Genomic DNA, 15,535 nt, shown 5'->3' with positions numbered 1-15,535 from the left:
TGGTTCTGTGAGAAGATAAACAAAATTGATACACCATTAGCCAGACTCATCAAGAAGAAGAGGGAGAGGACTCACATCAATAAAATTAGAAATGAAAAAGGAGAAGTTACAACAGACACTGCAAAAATACAAAGCATCCGAAGAGACTACTACAAGCAACTCTATGCCAATAAAATGGACAACCTGGAAGAAATGGACAAATTCTTAGAAAGGTATAACCTTCCAAGACTGAACCAGGAAGAAATAGAAAATATGAACAGACTAATCACAAGTAATGAAATTGAAACTGTGATTAAAAATCTTCCAACAAACAAAAGTCCAAGACCAGATGGCTTCACAGGGGAATTCTATCAAATATTTAGAGAAGAGCTAACACCCATCATTCTCAAACTCTTCCAAAAAATTGCAGAGGAAGGAACACTCCCAACCTCATTCTATTAGGCCACCATCACCCTGATACCAAAACCGGACAAAGTTACTACAAAAAAAGAAAATTACAGACCAATATCACTGATGAATATAGATGCAAAAATCCTCAACAACATACTAGCAAACAGAATCCAACAACACATTAAAAGTATTATGATCCTTGGACCATGATCAAGTGGGATTTATCCCAGGGATGCAAGGATTCTTCAATATAGGCAAATCAATAAATGTGATACACCATATTAACAAATTGAAGAAGAAAAACCATATGATCATCTCAATAGATGCAGAATAAGCTTTTGACAAAATTCAACACCCATTTATGATAAAAACTCTCCAGAAAGTGGGCATAGAGGGAACCTACCTCAACATAATAAAGGCCATATACGACAAACCCACAGCAAACATCATTCTCAGTGGTGAAAAAATAAAAACATTTCCTCTAAGATCAGGAACAAGACAAGGATGTCCACTCTCACCACTATTATTCAACATAGTCTTGGAAGTCCTAGCCACGGCAATCAGAGAAGAAAAAGAAATAAAAGGAATACAAATTGGAAAAGAAGGAGTAAAACTGTCACTGTTTGCAGATGACATGATACTGTACATAGAGAATCCTAAAACTGCCACCAGGTAACTACTGGAGCTAATCAATGAATTTCATAAATTTGCAGGATACAAAATTAATGCACAGAAATCTCTTGCATTCCTATACACTAATGATGAAAAATCTGAAAGAGAATTTAAAGAAACACTCCCATTTACCATTGCAACAAAAAGAATAAAATACCTAGGAATAAACCTACCTAGGGAGACAAGAGACCTGTATGCAGAAAACTATAAGACACTGATGAAAGATATTAAATATGATACCAACAGATGGAGAGATATACCATGTTCTTGGATTGGAAGAATCAATATTGTGAAAATGACTATACTACCCAAAGCAATCTACAGATTCAATGCAATCCTTATCAAATTACCAATGGCATTTTTTACAGAACTAGAACAAATAATCTTAAAATTTGTATGGAGACACCAAAGACCACAAATAGCCAAAGCAGTATTGAGGGGAAAAAACAGAGCTGGAGGAATCAGACTCCCTGACTTCAGACTATACTACAAAGCTACAATAATCAAGACAACATGGTACTGGCACAAAAACAGAAATACAGATCAATGGTACAAGATAGAAAGCCCAGAGATAAACCCATGTACCTATGGTCAACTAATCTATGACAAAGGAGGCAAAGATATACAATGGAGAAAAGCCAGTCTCTTCAATAAGTGGTGCTGGGAAAACTGGACAGCTACATCTAAAAGAATGAAATTAGAACACTCCCTAACACCATACACAAAAATAAACTCAAAATGGATTAGAGACCTAAATGTAAGACCAGACACTATAAAACTCTTAGAGGAAAACATAGGAAGAACACTCTTTGACATAAATCACAGCAAGATCTTTTTTGATCCACCTCCTAGAGTAATGGAAATAAAAACAAAAATAAACAAATGGGACCTAATGAAACTTCAAAGCTTTTGCACAGCAAAGGAAACCATAACCAAGACGAAAAGACAACCCTCAGAATGGGAGAAAATATTTGCAAATGAATCAACGGACAAAGGATTAATCTCCAAAATATATAAACAGCTCATGCAGCTCAATATTACAGAAACAAACAACCCAATCCAAAAATGGGCAGAAGACCTAAATAGACATTTCTCCAAAGAAGACATACAGATGGCCAAGAAGCACATGAAAAACGGCTCAACATCACTAATTATTAGAGAGATGCAAATCAAAACTACAATGAGGTATCACCTCACACCAGTTAGAATGGGCATCATCAGAAAATCTACAAACAACAAATGCTGGAGAGGGTGTGGAGAAAAGGGAACCCTCTTGTGCTGTTTGTGGGAATGTAAATTGATACATCCACTATGGAGAACAGTATGGAGGTTCTTTAAAAAACTAAAAATAGAATTACCATATGACCCAGCAATCCCACTACTGGGCATATACCCAGAGAAAACCATAATTCAAAAAGACACATGCACCCCAATGTTCATTGCAGCACTATTTACAATAGCCAGGTCATGGAAGCAACCTAAATGCCCATCGACAGACGAATGGATAAAGAAGTAGTGGTACATATATACAATGGAATATTACTCAGCCATAAAAAGGAACGAAATTGAGTCAGTTGTTGAGACATAGATGGATCTAGAGACTGTCATACAGAGTGAAGTAAGTCAGAAAGAGAAAAACAAATATTGTATATTAACGCATGTATGTGGAACCTAGAAAAGTGGTACAGATGAACTGGTTTGCAGGGCAGAAGTTGAGACACAGATATAGAGAACAAACGTATGGACACCAAGGGGGGAAAACCCCGGTGGGGTGGGGATGGTGGTGTGCTGAATTGGGCGATTGGAATTGACATGTATACACTGATGTGTATAAAATTGATGACTAATAAGTACCTGCTGTATAAAAAAAAAAATTGCCATGAAAATTGGTTATAATTTTGTTATACATTTGGGGGAAAATCTAACTTTCCTTATTTTCTTAAAGAATTAATTAATATCAAGACTTTAAAAGAATTAAATGGTTCCTCAAGTGGAGAGAAATACTAATAAAATCATCAGAGAGGTATTTCTACCACTACAAAGCTAGGGAGGGAAAAACTGAGACTGTAACAAAATATAATTTTTATTATTATACTCATGAGGATGACAAAAATATTGTTTGTGTGTCTTTTCTGTCTGTAGCCTCCATTCTGTTGGCATTTTTGTTTTGCTTGGCCAGGGGCATTTTGAAGCAGGGAATAATTTTTTATAAGTACAAAGCACATTCCATTTATCAATGTCAGCTCAACCCCATTTAAAAAAATGCTGTTGCAAACAAAATATCTCAAATGAACATGTTTTCGAATATTAGAATAGCAAATTCTTACTAACTTTGTTACAAAAGGATCTACCACTTCCACTAAGAGTTTTCTTTCAATCTTTATGAAAGGAGCATATATTATATGAAGATACCAAAGATAAGACTGACTAGGTGAAATACATACTGACACAATCTACATATTTTAACAGAATTGGCATGAGTCAGCTGTCCATGACAAAATGAACAATATTGCACTTGAATATGTTAAAAAAATTCATTTGAGACTAGTAAGAAACCAATGCCGTGACAGAAACTAAGTATCCTGTACCTTACGTATTTTCTTCAAATCTTTTTTACCTCTCAACTATCTAAAAGTCAGTTATTAAAAATTAAATTGAAAATACTCTTCTTTAAAATATTTCAATGTTTTCAACACTGTGCATTAGAAAGAATTCTGGCATGAACTCAATATTCCTGACAGTGGAATTTTCTTTTAATGGTGCTTGTAATTTTGATGATGTTAGAAACTATTCTAGTATTATTTTCCCAACTTACTCATTCTTTTCTGTTTTAACAGATAGCTTATAAATGATTAGAAAAATTGATTTCTTCGCAGACTCATCAGATCATTTCCTATAAAATCCCTATCTTTCTATTTGTGAAAAAGGAATAGTAAAGAAAACATCTGTCACTGTATTTGCTTAGCATTTGGATGGAAAAGACATCAGTCCACCCACATTCAGTTTGCAGGAGAACTCCAGGTAGGGTGCAGACAGATGGTTGTGTTTGGGTGGAGAAGCCAGATAGAGGATAAAGATGCCCGTAAGTGTCCCAGGCTGATGGAAGGTAGGCAGGGGGTGAGAGTACAGTAAGCATTTCTCCTTAGTTAATATTTCAGTGTGTTAATCATCCATAGAAAGAAAATTTTAAAGAGGAGAATTTAAAAGAAATGCTCTATGTGACAATACTTATTACTTCTACCACTGGTAGGTAGTTCAAATGAAGAAAGGACGAGACCTACAAAGTTTTGTATAAAAAAAAAAAGCATCTGTTTATTTATAACTGGCAAAATGATCTGTTTCAGTTGCATGTTTACTTTGATTTTTTGTACTGGTATTTAAGTTTCTGCTTTATGATCTCCTTCCAATGATAGAACCAGACCTCTTGGAAACCACCTTCATCAGACCTGGGAGTTTGAAAGAAGCAGGTGCTGAACCTTAGTTTTCTCCCTGAACAAGAAAAATGGGCTGCGATCGAAACTGCAGGCTCATCGCCGGTGCTGTCATTGGTGCACTCATGGCTGTGTTTGGAGGTATTCTAATGCCAGTTGGAGACATGCTTATTGAGAAGACAGTTAAAAAGGTACAAGTATTATCAAGAATATTTCTTGTCATCCTGATTCATTCTATCTTCCATCCCGTTTTGGCTTAGGGTGCCTGTTTTATATTTCATTGTAACTGGCAATTTTGTGTCTTTGACACAAAGGTGATAATGAACAATTGAAACTCTACGTGATAGAGAAATGGTCAAAGCATGATTTATATTCTATATGAATGTACTGTCATCTTAAGTCTAAATATCCAAATTTTGATTAAAAACTATATTAGGTATGCAGATTAATAGAACTAATTTCTTTTAATTATGTCCAAAGAGTATGTTGATATGCTTTTTTTGGTATACATATATACCATTTTTTATTGAAATATTCTTTAAATTCTGTAGTACTTTACAAATTTCAAAAGTTTCACACACATGATTTCATATAATCCCATAATAACCATTTTTCCCCCACCCCTATATTGCCCCTTCTTCCTCCTCTCTCCTCACTGGTAACCACTAGTTTGTTCTCTATATCTGTGAGTCTGCTTTTTTTTTTGTTTTATTCACTAGTTTGTTGTATTTTTTAGATTCCACTGTAAGTCATATCATACAGTATTTTCTTTGTCTGATTAATTTCACTTAGCATAATGCCCTCCACGTCCATCCATGTTGCTTCAAATGGCAAAATTTCATTCTTTTTCTATGGCTGAGTCATATTCCATTGTGTATATACACCAACTCTTCTTTATCCATTCATCTGTTGATGGACACTTAGGTTGCTTCCATACCTTGGCGATTGTAAATAATGCAGCTATGATCATTGGGGTGCATGTATCTTTTCAAATTAGTGTTTTTGGTTTTTTGGACATAAACCCAGGAATGAAACTGCTGGGTCATATGGTAGTTCTATTTTTAGCTTTTTGAGGAACCTCCATACTGTTCTCCACAGTGGCTGCACCAATTTACATTCTCACCAACAGTGTACGAGGGTTCCCTTTTCTCTACATCCTCGCCAACATTTGTTATTCGTGTTCTTTTTGATAATAGCCATTCTGACAGTTGTGAGGTGATACCTCATTGTGGTTTTGATCTGCGTTTTCCTGATGATTAGCAATGTTGAGCATATTCTCATGTGGCTGTTGGCCATCTGCATTTCCTCTTTGAAAAAATGTCTGTTCAGTTCTTCTGCCCATTTTAAAAGTTGTTTTTTTGTGTGTGTATGTGTGTTGAGTTGTATGAGATGTTTATATATTGTTGATATTAACCCCTTATTGGTAGTCATATCATTTACAAATAGTTTCTCCCATTCAGTAGCTTGTCTTTTTTGTGTATGGTTTCCTTTACTGTGGAAAAGATTTTAGGTTTAACTAGGTCCCACTGATTTATTTTTGCTTTTATTTCCTTTGCTTTTGGAGACAGATCCAAAAAATATTGCTGCAATTTATGTCAAAGAGTGTTCTACCTATGTTTTCCTCTAGGAGTTTTATGACATACAGTTTTACATTTAAGACTTTAATCCATTTTGAGTTTATTTTTGCATATGGTGTGAGGGAGTGTTCTAATTTCACTGATTTACATGAGGCTGTCTGGCTTTCCCAACACGACTTGCTGAAGAGACGGTCTTTTCTCCATTGTATATTCTTGCCTCGTTTGTTGATGATTAAATGACCATAGGGTGTAGTTATTTCTGGGCTCTCTGTTCTGCTCACCTGACCTATGTGTGTATTTTTGTGCCAGTATATTACTGTCACTTTGTTTTAGAGTCTAAACTCAGGAAGCTTGATTCCTCCGGCACTGTTCTTCTCTCTCAAAATTGTTTTGGCTATTTGGTGTCTTTTGTGTTTCCACACAAATTTTAAAATTATTTGTTCTAGTTCTGTGAAAAATGTCATTAGTATTTTGATAGGGATTGCATTGAATCTGTAGATTGCCTTTGGTAGTATGGTAATTTAATAATATTAATTCTTTCAGCCAAAGAATGCGGTATATCTTTCCAGCTGTTCGTGTCATCTTCAATTTCTTTCATCTGTGTCTTACATTTTTGCAAGTATAGGTCTTTTACTTCCTTAGGTAGGTTTATTTTGGTATTTTATTCTTTTTGATATCATGGTAAATGGATTGTTTCCTTAATTTCTCTTTCCAATAGTTCGTTGTTAGTGTATAGAAATGCAACAGATTCTTTTATATTAGTTTTGTATCCTGCAACTTTACTGAATTCACTGATGGGCTCTTGTACTTTTCTTGTGGTGTAGTGAAGATTTTCTACATATAATATCATGTCATCTGCAAACAGTAACAGTTTTACTTCTTCCTTTCCAATTTGGATTCTTTTTATTTCTTTTTCTTCTCTGATTGGTGTGGCTAGGACTTCCAAAACTATGTTGAATAAAAGTTGCATGAGTGTGCGTTCTTATCTTATTCCTGATCTTTAGAGAAAATGCTTTCAACTTTTCACCATTGAGTGTGATGTTAGCTGTGGTGTGTCATGTATGGCCTTTATTATGTTGAGGTATGTTCTCTCTGTGCCTATTTTCTAGAGAGTTTTTCTCATAAATGGATGTATAATTTTAACAAAAACTTTTTCTGCATCTATTGAGATGATCATATGGTTTTTATTCTTCAATTTGTTAATGTGGTATATCACACTGATTGATTTGCAGATGTTGAAAAATACTTCCATCTCTGGAATAAATCCCACTTGATCATAATGTATGAACATTTTAATGTATTGTTGGATTTGGTTTGCTAATATTTTCTTGAGGATTTTTGAATCCATGTTCATCAGAGATATTGGCCTTTAGTTTTCTTTTTTTTGCAATATTTTTCTCTGCTTCTGGTATCAGGGTGATGCTGGCCTCATAGAATGAGTTTGGAAATACTCCTTCCTCTGAAATTTTTTGGAATAGTTTGAGAAAGATAGGTGTCAATTATGCTCTAAATGTTTAGTAGAATTCACCTGTAAAGCCATCTGGTCCTGGACTTCTCTTGTTGGGAGTTTTAAAATTACTGATTCAATTTCATTACTGGTAATTGGTCTGTTCATATTTTCCATTTCTTCCTGGTTCAGTCTTGGAAGAATGTACCTTTCTAAGAGTTTATCCATTTCTTGGTCTAGGTTGTCCATTTTATTGGCACACAGTTGTTCACAGCAGTCTCTTATGATTTTTGCATTTCTGTGGTGTTGGTTGTAACTTTTTCATTTCTGATTTTATTGATTTGGACCATTTCTCTTTTTCTTCTGATGAGTCTGGCTAAAGGTTTATCAATTTTATTTATATTTTCCAATAACTAGTTTTTAGTTTTGTTGATGTTTATCTTTTTTTTTGTATCTATTTCATTTATTTCTGCTCTTATCTTTTTTTTTTTTTAATTATTTATTTATTTATTTATTTATTTTTGGCTGTGTTGGGTCTCCGTTTCTGTGCGAGGGCTTTCTCCAGTTGCGGCGAGCGGGGGTCACTCTTCATCGTGGTGCGCGGGCCTCTCACCATCGCGTCCTCTCTTGTTGCGGAGCACAGGCTCCAGACGCGCAGGCTCAGTAGTTGTGGCTCACGGACCTAGTTGCCCCACGGCATGTGGGATCTTCCCAGACCAGGGCTCAAACCCGTGTCCCCTGCATTGGCAGGCAGATTCTCAACCACTGCGCCACTAAGGAAGCCCCTCTGCTCTTATCTTTATGATCTCTTTCCTTCTACTAACTTCAGATTTCTTTTTGTTCTTCTTTTTCTAGTTCCTTTAGGTGTGAGGTTAGGATGTTTAACTGAAATTTTTCTTGTTTCCTGAGGTAAACTTGTATAGCTATAAATTTCCCTGTTAGAACTACTTTTTCTGCATCCCATAGGTTTTGGATCATCATGTTTTCATTTTCATTTGCCTCTAGGTAATTTTTGACTTCCTCTTTGATTTCTTCAGAGATCCATTGGTTGTTTAGAAGTACATTATATAGCCTCTACATGTTTTTCTTTTTCCAACTTTTTTTTGTGTCATTTAAGACTCCCTTTTAATAAGATTATTGCACAGTCTGCACATAATAAAAGGCACTCTGGTCTAGTGTGGTGGAGTACATAGAACTGATGGGTGATGGGATACAATGGAATAAAAGGACTAAATAGGGAGAGGAGTGAAAGTTGCAAACTGTAAGATAACTAGTTGAGTTATTGAAGGAGATGTATTCCTTAGAAGAATAAAAGACAGAGGTTTTAGAAGTGATTTGATACGAACATCAGTATGTATTTCAAAGGTCAGCGCTCAGAGAGATTTGATCATTACTATAGAGATTACAGATAAAACTAAGCAATAGGTTCACTTTCTAGAGCGTCTGAATGTAGAGACAAAAAGACAGAGAAACTGGCCAACAGTAGGAGTCACATCTCTGAATTATGTGTAAACCCAGTGAGCCAAGTGTCTTACCTCTACCTCAAGAGCACTTAAGTTAATGCTGTTATGTTACAAATATATACAAGTTTTAGTACTGGTCAGTTTTTGTTTACCATTGAAATCATTGCAGATTACTTGCTTCATTTAATGGACTAATACCAAATTGGGAAAGTTATTACCTGCATACAAACACCATTTAAAAAAAAAAAAAAAGAAGAATTAAAGTGCTTAATTTTAACAGATCAGAAAATCATCTCATGGTGTTATCTAATTTTTAAAGTATAGAATTGAGACTCTACGATACCTTTCAATTCTAAAAGATGGCACCCAGACTCCAGCATTTGAAATGGCCTAAAATAGTCCATACAGTTTACTTCATATATATATATATGTATTCATATTTCTTTACTGTTTATTTTCAAGGGATTTTTTTAAGGACTTCATGGTTTTTATGCATTATAGCTGAAAACTATTTTTTTTTTTTACCAGTATTTTAGACTATGACTCCTAGTAGATTCGTCTGGGCCAGCAGGTTTATGCAATCTTGCTAGACAGACGAAAAGTCAATGGCATGAGCTGCCATGTATGTGGAAAGTAGAAACTACCAAAGGACTTCAGAAAAAGGACAAACTTTTGTCACTATTTACAAAGGATAATTTGTCACCTTGACATTGTTCGTATCACTTGATAAATGCTTAGTGAATACTGTATAACATAGGTAATTTAAAATAAATTGTAATTTAATTTCCCTATGATATTAACTGCAGAACACCAAGAAGCAAATTAAAGATTTCTTTCTCTCAGCCTGTACACACATGCATGTGCATCATGCATACACATATTAGAAAAATTTTTGGACGAGGAAACTGCTTGTAATTGGTCCCAAATGGAACAGATTTTGGTAGTGAGTGGAGAAGATGAAAACTATTTTCAGTATGTTTCTGCTTTTTAAGGAAGTTTTGATTTCACTGGATGGAGAATAAATATATAAATAATTAAATAGCAGAAAAGGAAGTGTTACAGGATTTTACATGATATTGCCACATAAGTGGTTTAGACAGTAATGCTAAGAGCAAAGTAGTTAAAGCAAGATGGGAAGCAAGTGAGATGAGAGTTCTCCTTCTAAGGGGTGGATAGGATTTGTATAACAGTAGCCAACGTTTATTGAATGCTTGCTATGTGCTAACACTGTTTTAAATGCTCACATTTAATAAATCTTATAACAACCCATGAGGATAAATATTTAATTATACCATGTTCTACTTATTTTGACTTTGAAAAATACTAATTTCGTATAGTTCAACTTAATATTATTATTACCCCATTTTACAGATAAGGAAACTGAGGTATAAAAAATTAAATAACCTGCCCAAATTTAAATGGTTAGCACGTGACCAAACTGGGGATCAAACTCATAGCATCTTGTTTCATTGTTAACCACTTCACTCTAGGCTTTGAGTAAAGAAGCCAATGGACTTGGTCAGGCTGGAAGTAGGGTAAGGAAATCAACTCATAGATTAAAATATGCTACACATGATTCTGTCTCCTGGTATACTGTAAGAGCCTTGAGAAATGGGACAATATATTTTTGACATATGTCCTCTACATACTTCATGCATAGGAAGATATCAAGGACATTTTAATAGTTACACTAAAGTTGCCAGTCATGTGGATGAGTACTGTTTTCCTGTAACAGCAATAATCAAATGACCATGTGACTAGATAAAAGATATTACTCTTCCAAACATCTGCTTTCAAATTAGCAAATGTAGCAAAATAGAAGGTTCAAGGTAAACAAAATGTAGCAAATGTAGAAGTTTCAAGGTAAATGTCTTTCAACTCAGCTGGAGACCAAGCCATGTGAGATTCATCAGGCTGGAATCCGGTCATTACTAGGGCTGAATCAGCCAAGTGCGAGGATCTTAAATTATATTACTTTTTCTATACACATAATTAACACCTTTATACTTCAAATTTAGCAAAAGATTTGCAAAATAGACTAGGTAGTCCAAAGTCAATTTAAAATAAAGGCCTCTTAAATTCACAAAGGACATAAAAACTTTTGCTCCTTTTAAAATTAGAGGAACTGATGATAAAATAATCTTAGTAGTCAAGGAGGTCTATACAATTTTCTAGTACATATACTAGTGTTAGGATCAGAAGAAATGCATTCCTATTCTGACTGTTTCAATATTTTTTTCTTTGTGAACAAATCGTGGTGTTATGCAAACCACACAAGATTGTAGTAAAAGACCTGATTCTCTATTATCTACTACTAAATTGTCATACAATATTGAATCGGACATCTGTTTTCTGTAGGACCCACTTCTACCTCTAAAAAATGGACGGAATTAGATGACCCTAACTCTAATAGCTGGTAATTCAATGCATTCATTTCAACTCTTTGTGTTTCAACTTTCCCAGTTGAAAAAATATCTCCAGATGAACAAATAAGGCAAAGTGATTCACGGCCTTTAGAAGAAAGACATGATACGCTTACAATGCCTTTTGATATTAAATTCATAAACATTAGAATGAGGAAGTTTTCTGTCCTGCCAAGTACATTCTGTCACAGTCCCTTTTCAATTCTTTAAGTACTTATAGAGTTCCTTTCATTAAGAACTGAAATAAAATATGTCCTTGAGAGGTACATGGTAAACAATTGATATTATATTAGTCCTTAAGATTCTTATGTCAATAGTGTGAGAGTAATAATGTGTAGGTTCGTGTGTTTTCTTGAAATGGGTAAATTAACACAGATTTCAATTTTAGTATAGATTTCAGCTTCAACACCCTCATAAACACCTTTACATTTAAAGGAACGGCCATAATACTTTATCTATGTGCAATATTGTCTTGATTTTCAGCTTACTATGGAAATAAGATTTTTAGGAGCAATAAAGCATTTTTTAAGGATAATTAGTTGTAAAAAAGTAAGATCTAACATCACTTTAGCAGCTCCAATGTACCCAGTGTAAAAGGATTGCAACAGCACAGGATTTTGTAAAGGCATTTTAGCTGATGCCCTGTTCTTCTCTAAGGAATTCCCTTATTCTCTCCACTAAGTAATAAGTAAAGTTTCCTGAAGATATGAAACTTAATTTGACTTCTACCAACTAAGTGCAGAGGTGACAGGAACAAAAAATAGTAAAAATACGGTGTAAAAGAGGATCAGCCTAAGGGTCAGAGACTAGGATCCTCGTCATGATTCTACTTCTAGGTATTTGCCTCGGTTACCCTTGGGCCAGACACCTGGTTTCTCAGAGCCTCAGCACGCTCTCCTAGAAAATGTGCTAATGTTCAATGTCTTTTCCTGATCCATCATTCTATGAATGGATGCTTGCAGGTGAAGGAAACAAACAGGTCAGACTGTCCCTCTATTCATGGGTCTTGTTAGGCTCATTTTGTGTGAAATACTTTTCTCCCTCTTCCTCTAGCACTAAGGTAAGTTGGAACTTTACACCTCGACATCCCTCCCAAGGTACTTACTTGGAAACACTGCCTGATACAAAGTCACCTTTGTCTGCGTTAGCTACTAGAGCTTCATGGGCTTCCTGCTCAGAGAGTGAAAGACTTGGAAGGAAACCACGAGCCCATCTATAATTCCCTTGTTTTACAGATACTGAAATTGACCCAAGGGACCTGGTGACTTTCTACTCAGTCCCAGTTCCTAAAGCACAGGAGCCAATTTCTAATGTAGGGCTTTCTGATTCTGCCATTGGTATTTTTTTCTATGTATCTATCTTTACTACAAGGAGCATCAAAGATTTTTAATGGATTTCACAAAAGAATAATAGGACATGTCCTTTTTTCACCCTTTTATCTAAAATGTAGTAACCTAATAGTAACGAATCAGACTGTTGTAATTTTTGGAAACATGTACTAATAGATTTCTGCAAATGTACTGAGAGTTAGGAAAGCCTCATTGAGCAGCGTTTTGAAGGGGAGAAGCCAAATTTGTGTTTTTCTTAGTTTGACAAATGTTAAGTGATCATCTTCCCTGGAAGTGTCCAAGATTTGAAGAAAATGAAAAAGCTTCCAATACCACTACATTTTTCTCTCAGTTTTTCTGTTTTGCCTCCTCAGTCTAACTCACTGAAGGCAGAGGAGAGGTTAATGTTTGACCTGATAAGAATTTTTTGGAAAAAGTTTAATAAAATTTGCTTAATAAATTGTGTCATGAACTGTCGCAATATTGCCATAGGGTCACTCTAAAGCTTGCCAATGGCTCCCCTTACAATCGACAGACATGTCTACAATATTACACACTGATTCTCTTTGTAAAAGGTTAACTAAGAGATTGCAATCATAACGTGTTGAAAACATTTCTGTTGCAAGCGTGTGGCAGGCTGCAAAAGTTCTCATGAGCAACGTACTTGAGCTTACTCCTTTCGCTGACTAACTAAAGGTTTTCAACTCCCACGAGTGCCCATATTGACTACAAGTAAATAACCCAAACTTGTTTTCTTTTTCATAGGAAGCTGTCCTTGAAGAAGGTACAATTGCTTTTAAAAGTTGGGTTAAAACAGGTGCAGAGGTTTACAGACAGGTTTGGATCTTTGATGTGCAGAATCCAGAGGAGGTGGCAGTTAACAGCAGCAAAATTAAAGTTAAGCAAAGAGGTCCTTACACGTACAGGTGAGCGAGTCCCCATAAAAAGTGGCATTCTTTCCTTGACCATATGCATTTCTGAAAAATCTTCCACTTGACAACTGCCATTGTATTGAAATGTACTTATTATTTTCTTGCCATTAACACACATTGAAATATTTCTGTTTCTGCCTATATAAAACCCTAATCTAAGGATTTAATGATTATAAGAAATACAGATTTTATTATGAATTCACCAGCATCAATTAACTGCTCTACATTTAAGCAGTTACAGGTGTTTTACACTTGTGGCATATATTCTCAACAACTCTAGCAGTGTGTACATGTCAATGCCAAACTCCCAATCTATCCACACTGCTATATTTAAAATAAACAAGGAACTACTGTACAGCACAGGGAACTCTGCTCCATACTATGTAATAACCCAAATGGGAAAAGAATTTGAAAAAGAATAGATACGTGTGTGTGTGTAAATATATACATATATATCAATCACTTTGCTGTACATCTGAAACTAACACAACATTGTTAATCAGCTATGCTCCAATATAAAATAAATATTAAAAAATAATAATAATAAATAGAATTTAAAAAACAACTCTAAAATATGCATGCTAAATAAAAAACCATCTATCAAAGTTTTAAAACCAGAGCACTTTAAAATCCTAAAATTGAAAGTGTAGGTTATACGAGTGGTTCTCCAAGGGCGGCTCCCGAACCAGCAACATCAGCATCTCCGGGAACTAAGTAGAAATGCAAATTCTCAGGCCCCTCCTTAGACCAAATGAATCAGAGACTCTTGGTTTAGACCCCAGTAATGAGTTTTACAAGTACTCTGGGGGATTGCAATACACACTCAAATTTGAGAACAACGTTAAACTGATTTTACGTAATTACAATGCCACTAAGGATTTCTATTCAAACTATTTTCCAGGTCTTAAGGGTGTTTTTATTCATCCAGTAGTTTCATTCTTATATTTTCTCCAGTACTGAGACTGAATAAGCTATACCTTTATCTACATTCCTTAATAGTTTAACACACTTTTGAATAGAATCTTAGACATTAGCACTAGGGGGAAATAATTAGCCAGAACCTTTCATTTTGTAAATTTTGAAAACTCATTCCAGGGGATATGAAGTGATTTACCAAGTTCACACATACCTAGGGACTGGTAACTCTTAGATTTTTGTGTCCATTTTCTCCTATCTAAGTTATAGACTATGTGTCTTTTCTAACTATTAAAGTAAGAAAAATAGAGACTGAGGTGCTAAAGACACTAAACTTAACCAAGGATTAGAAATACATTTATGGTGCCCATATGGGAACAGAGTTAAGTCCTGCTGTATGATTTGTTATAAAAATGTGTGGGAGGAGGGGCAAGATGGCAGAAGAGTAAGACGCGGAGATCACCTTCCTTCCCACAGATACAGTAGAAATACATCTACACGTGGAACTGCTCCTACAGAACACCCACTGAACGTTGGCAGAAGACGTCAGACCTCCCAAAAGGCAAGAAAATCCCCACGTACTTGGGGAGGGCAAAAGAAAAAAGAAATAACAGAAACAAAAGAATAGGGACGGGACCTGCACCAGTGGGAGGGAGCCGTGAAGGAGGAAAGGTTTCCACACACCAGGAAGCCCCGTCATGGGCAGAGACTGCGGGTGGCAGAGGGGGGAAGCTTCAGCGCAGCCAGAGGGGTGCAGAGGGCAAAGCGGAGAGACTCCCGCACAGAGGATCAGTGCTGAGTAGCACTCACCAGCCCGAGAGGCTTGTCTGCTCAGCCGCCGGGGCGGGCAGGGACTGGGAGCTGAGGCTCGGGCTTCGGTGCTAGCCAGGAGGGAGTCCGGGAAAAAGTCTACAGCTGCTGAAGAGGCAAGAGACTTTTTCTTGCCTCTTTGTTTTG

General features: G+C 35.7%; 1 protein-coding gene across 2 annotated transcripts in view; it reads left to right on the top strand.

Annotated features, from left to right (window-relative positions):
* Positions 1–15,535, top strand: part of LOC103019875 (platelet glycoprotein 4-like) — a 59,735-nt gene that overhangs the window by 10,164 nt on the left and 34,036 nt on the right. For both annotated transcript variants that reach the window (XM_007187128.2, XM_057550575.1), the window contains 2 exons: positions 4,476–4,684; positions 13,497–13,657. In XM_007187128.2, the coding sequence (XP_007187190.2) occupies positions 4,565–4,684; positions 13,497–13,657 (281 nt within the window). In that variant the 5' untranslated portion in view covers positions 4,476–4,564. The remainder of the gene's footprint in view (positions 1–4,475; positions 4,685–13,496; positions 13,658–15,535) is intronic.

Source organism: Balaenoptera acutorostrata, chromosome 7 (assembly GCF_949987535.1).
Source record: "Balaenoptera acutorostrata chromosome 7, mBalAcu1.1, whole genome shotgun sequence".
NCBI classification, from domain to species: Eukaryota; Metazoa; Chordata; class Mammalia; order Artiodactyla; family Balaenopteridae; genus Balaenoptera; species Balaenoptera acutorostrata.
Note: the sequence above shows the minus strand (reverse complement) of the source record. Positions and strands in the feature narration are given on the sequence as shown.